Here is a 3,883-nt window from a genome sequence, read left to right on the forward strand (position 1 = left end):
GAAGGAGCTCAACACTCAGGCTCTGTGGAGGGGTGAGAGGAGGGAACAGCTGACCTTCCGCTATAACGTGTTCTCCGATTAATGGCGGGGATGCAAGATTGGAGGCGACGTTGGCTTCTCGTGGTCGTGTCCAAAGACTCCCTCCCTCCCATGACTGCCCCTGCCGACTGCGGCACCCCTGCTTGTTAAACACTAAGGAAAGCCAGCAGCATCTCCAGGACAGATGACCAGTTAAATTCCCTTCCACACTGCCCAGGGATATAACACAGGCTTTGAGCCGGGTGCCACAATGCAATCATCCCTGCTGGGTGTGGGGATGGTGGCTGGGTGCGGGGACCCTGCTGGGTGTGGGGATGGTGGCTGGGTGCAGGGACCCTGCTGGGTGTGGGGATGGTGGCTGGGTGCGGGGACTCTGCTGGGTGTGGGGATCGTGGTTGGGTGCAGAGACCCTGCTGGGTGTGGGACTGGTGGCTGGGTGCAGGGACCCTGCTGGGTGTGGGGATGGTGGCTGGGTGCAGGGATGGTGGCTGGGTGCGGGGACCCTGCTGGGTGTGGGGATAGTGGCTTCAGAGAGCAATGCTTTCAGGTCACAGCTCTCCAAGGCTCCTGCCCACCCTTGCCAGGGCATGAAAAGGGTTCCCTGCCAGCTTTGAGCATGGTTTCAAAAAGCCAAACACCTGGGCTTCACTGGTGAAAGCAAAACAAGACCCGAGAGCGAAGCCTGGTTGCTTAACTGTGATAACGCCTCTTTCTTGCATCTTCCCCGGCGTGTCATGAAGGTCAGCAAAGTGCACCGCCACCTGGTGGTAGATGGGCAAGAGCAGCTCCTCTCGGGCCCTCAGCTGCTTCTCCAGCTCCTTGCGCTCCGGTTCGGAGAGCGTAGGGGTCCCTGAACATCCCAGGAAACAAAAAAAGGCACTTATCAGTCAGAAGCTGGGTTCAATTCGCTGCAAACTAGGGAGCAAGATAACAGCACATCTCAGGCTACGCAGGAGTGGCTTGAAAGTTCAGCACGGATATTATTTACTTGTCTATTTTTTCTCGAGAGCGCTCGTCTCAAGCTTTAAGCAAAACAACATCAATCGGAGGACAAGTGAAAAGGAAGAAACTCTTTCCTTACCCAACTGTTCAACAAGTCTGCCGTAAACTGCATCAAGTCTTCTCATAGTCTTTACCAAATCTTTCCTTCGGTACTTAATTTCCACGGTTCCCTCAGCTTCTAAAATGCCTCCCCTAAGTACAAGGTGGTTTTGGAAAGGTCACGGTTAGTCTCGTGGAGAGATTTTCAGAGGAACAAACAAGTCATGGGAAATCTTCCCAGCTTCGCATTATTTTTTTTGGAAGAATTTGTTTCTTCTGAGGAAGATCAGGGACACAGGAAAACTACCAGACTTTCCCTTCAAAAACCTGTGGGATTTCTGCAGAGGTTTTCTTTCAAGTATGCTTTGCTACTTCTCTCTCAGGCCCATGATTTTTTTACCCAGGATAAAAGGGGATAATAAAAATATTCGAATTCAGCCTATTCTTTCCCTGTTCCCCATGGCTTGCCGGGAAGGATTTATCCAAGAAGAGATCATCGTTCTCAGATTGAGGCATCTGCTATGAAGGACACATGCACACTATGTGGGATGGGAGGCCACATGTTGGGTCCATCACCTCTTTCAACCCTTGCAAGGCCAGGCAAGGCTGGCCTACCAGGGTCAGCCGAAGGCTGACTTGGAACTCATAAGGAAAATGCCAGAATAGGTGGCAGGAAACCAAGGGGAAAAGGAGAAGCACTGCTCACCTGCTCTCCTTGTCGGCATAAAGCTCCATGTACAGAGGGTTGATAGTCGGGTCGAGCACCCCCCAAGACCCTCCTCTGAGCTCACCATGCGGGGGGATGTAGATAAGGACAGGCTGCTTGAACTGTCTGACGCAGTCGACAATGTGAGCCCCAAACTTCAGTATTTGATCGTACATGTCTGCAAAACCAACGCGCAGCTGTAATGAGCCCTTCCTGGCAATGCATCCCTGTCTGTGGGGCTGACCGTGGCTTGGGACACACATACCCAAGAGCAGTGCCAGGTCACCACTCCTCACCCCAGATCTCACCTCTGGCAGGCCTCACCTCACAGCAAACCAATGGCATGTCCTTCACAGCCAGTGGTTAAAGCTGCCAGACTTACCTAAAGTGACCCATGGTGCTTCCCTCCCTCACAGAGGCAATGGGAGCTGCCTCTGCAGGGAAAAGACGGGTCCAAAAAGACCACCCCCAGACCAGCAATTGAAATCACTTCCCTCCACACTGCAGGGGAATTTCTTGGTGGGGCACCACGCCATCAGCATCCCCTCAAGGGACATGGATCCCAGAGGGCCTGGCCATCTTGCAAAGGGGTCCCACATGGCTGGTCTGTCATTTCTCCTGTCCAGAGACCTCTGACCTGAGCGGGAATCACCTTTCATGCCGCCAGCGAACCCCCGCCAGTTTCCAAAGATCAGGAGGGGGAGGTGCTCTCGGTTGAAGTCTTTCATAGCCTGGGTAGTTTTGAAGGAGGAATCCGAGAACCAGACTTGCCCGGCTTGCTGGACTATCTGAAAGAGAGCGGGCAGGAGGGTTCTGGTTGCACCTCACAGCTCTGGGAAGTCAGATACTAGTGAGATGGCTGATGGCTCTGGCAACCTTGCAAGCCCTGTGCAAAGTGGCCCGATGACCCGGATTTCTTTCCGCACGGCCCCAGCAACAGTGCAGAGGCTCATGATGATTACCTCACGTACCTTTACTTCGGAGTCCAGGTTGGCCGGGTCAGCGGGTATCGTAAGCTCTACACTCCGGGTCTCCACAGCAATCACACCGACGGGAATCCCTCCCAGCCTGCAGAGACCAGCAGTCAGGTCAGGTGCTGGAGCAGAGAGGAGCTTTCGCCTGTGCCAAGCTGAGGTCTTCCACAAGACTCAGAGTACGTCCAGCTCAGCCCTTCCCTCCTCCCCCCGTGGTGTAGGAAAGTCACTCCACAGATACCCTTGAGTTTGTTCCCAGGAGGCCTTCAGCTCCAGGCAGGACCCCTGCCATCGACAGTGCTGCCTGGCTGCATGCCAGCTGTCCTGCATGTGGGTAACTTGGCAATCGATCCCAGCTTGCCTCACAGCATCAACAACCCTAGAGGTTGGAGCCAGGCCAATTCCACCAGGATGCTGCTCTCAGCGAGTGCACGGGTCTAGGGAGAAACTGCGCCGGGCTGGTACCTTGCTCTGCCAGTGACGACAGTCTGTGCCCAGGGCTTCATGATCTCCATGAACGAGCCGTGATCAAAGAAGCCGCTCTGCCAGGTCCCCTTGACTGCTGCCAAATCAGAGAATGCCAGTCAGGCCGTTCTGCCCAGCAGTTTCATAGATTTCATAGACATTAGGGCTGGAAGGGACCTCGGAAGATCATCGAGTCCAGCCCCCTGCCCAAAGGGCAGGGAGTCAGCTGGGGTCATAGGATCCCAGCAAGATAAGCATCCAGTTTCATCTTGAAGGTGCTCAATGAAGGCACTTGAACCACCTCCGGTGGCAGGCTGTTCCAGACCTTGGGGGCTCGGACAGTAAAGAAATTCTTCCTTATGTCCAGCCTCAAACGGTCTTGTAGTAGTTTATGACCATTCGACCTAGTCGTCATCCCTTGGGGCGCTCTGGTGAACAAACGTTCCCCCAGATACTGGTGGTCACCCCTGATAAACTTATAGGTGGCCATCAGATCACCCCTGAGCCTGCGCTTTTCCAGGCTAAAGAGCCCCAGGGCTCTCAGCCTGTCATCGTAGGGTCTGCTTCCCTGACCTCTGATCATGCGCGTGGCTCTTCTCTGGACTCTCTCAAGCTTCTCCACATCCTTTTTGAATTGTGGAGCCCAAAACTGGAAGCA

General features: G+C 54.3%; 1 protein-coding gene across 11 annotated transcripts in view; it reads right to left on the reverse strand.

Annotated features, from left to right (window-relative positions):
* Positions 1-3,883, reverse strand: part of ACACB (acetyl-CoA carboxylase beta) — a 59,722-nt gene that overhangs the window by 2,858 nt on the left and 52,981 nt on the right. For 10 of the 11 annotated variants that reach the window (XM_025198489.1, XM_014518293.2, XM_006015144.3 and 7 more), the window contains 6 exons: positions 3,226-3,322; positions 2,758-2,854; positions 2,439-2,574; positions 1,787-1,964; positions 1,121-1,233; positions 735-889 (listed from right to left, as the gene is read on the reverse strand). In XM_025198489.1, the coding sequence (XP_025054274.1) occupies positions 735-889; positions 1,121-1,233; positions 1,787-1,964; positions 2,439-2,574; positions 2,758-2,854; positions 3,226-3,322 (776 nt within the window). The remainder of the gene's footprint in view (positions 1-734; positions 890-1,120; positions 1,234-1,786; positions 1,965-2,438; positions 2,575-2,757; positions 2,855-3,225; positions 3,323-3,883) is intronic. The other variant, XM_025198519.1, reaches the window with a different exon arrangement.

Source organism: Alligator sinensis, unplaced genomic scaffold (genome assembly GCF_000455745.1).
Source record: "Alligator sinensis unplaced genomic scaffold, ASM45574v1 scaffold628_2, whole genome shotgun sequence".
In the NCBI taxonomy this organism is placed as follows: domain Eukaryota; kingdom Metazoa; phylum Chordata; order Crocodylia; family Alligatoridae; genus Alligator; species Alligator sinensis.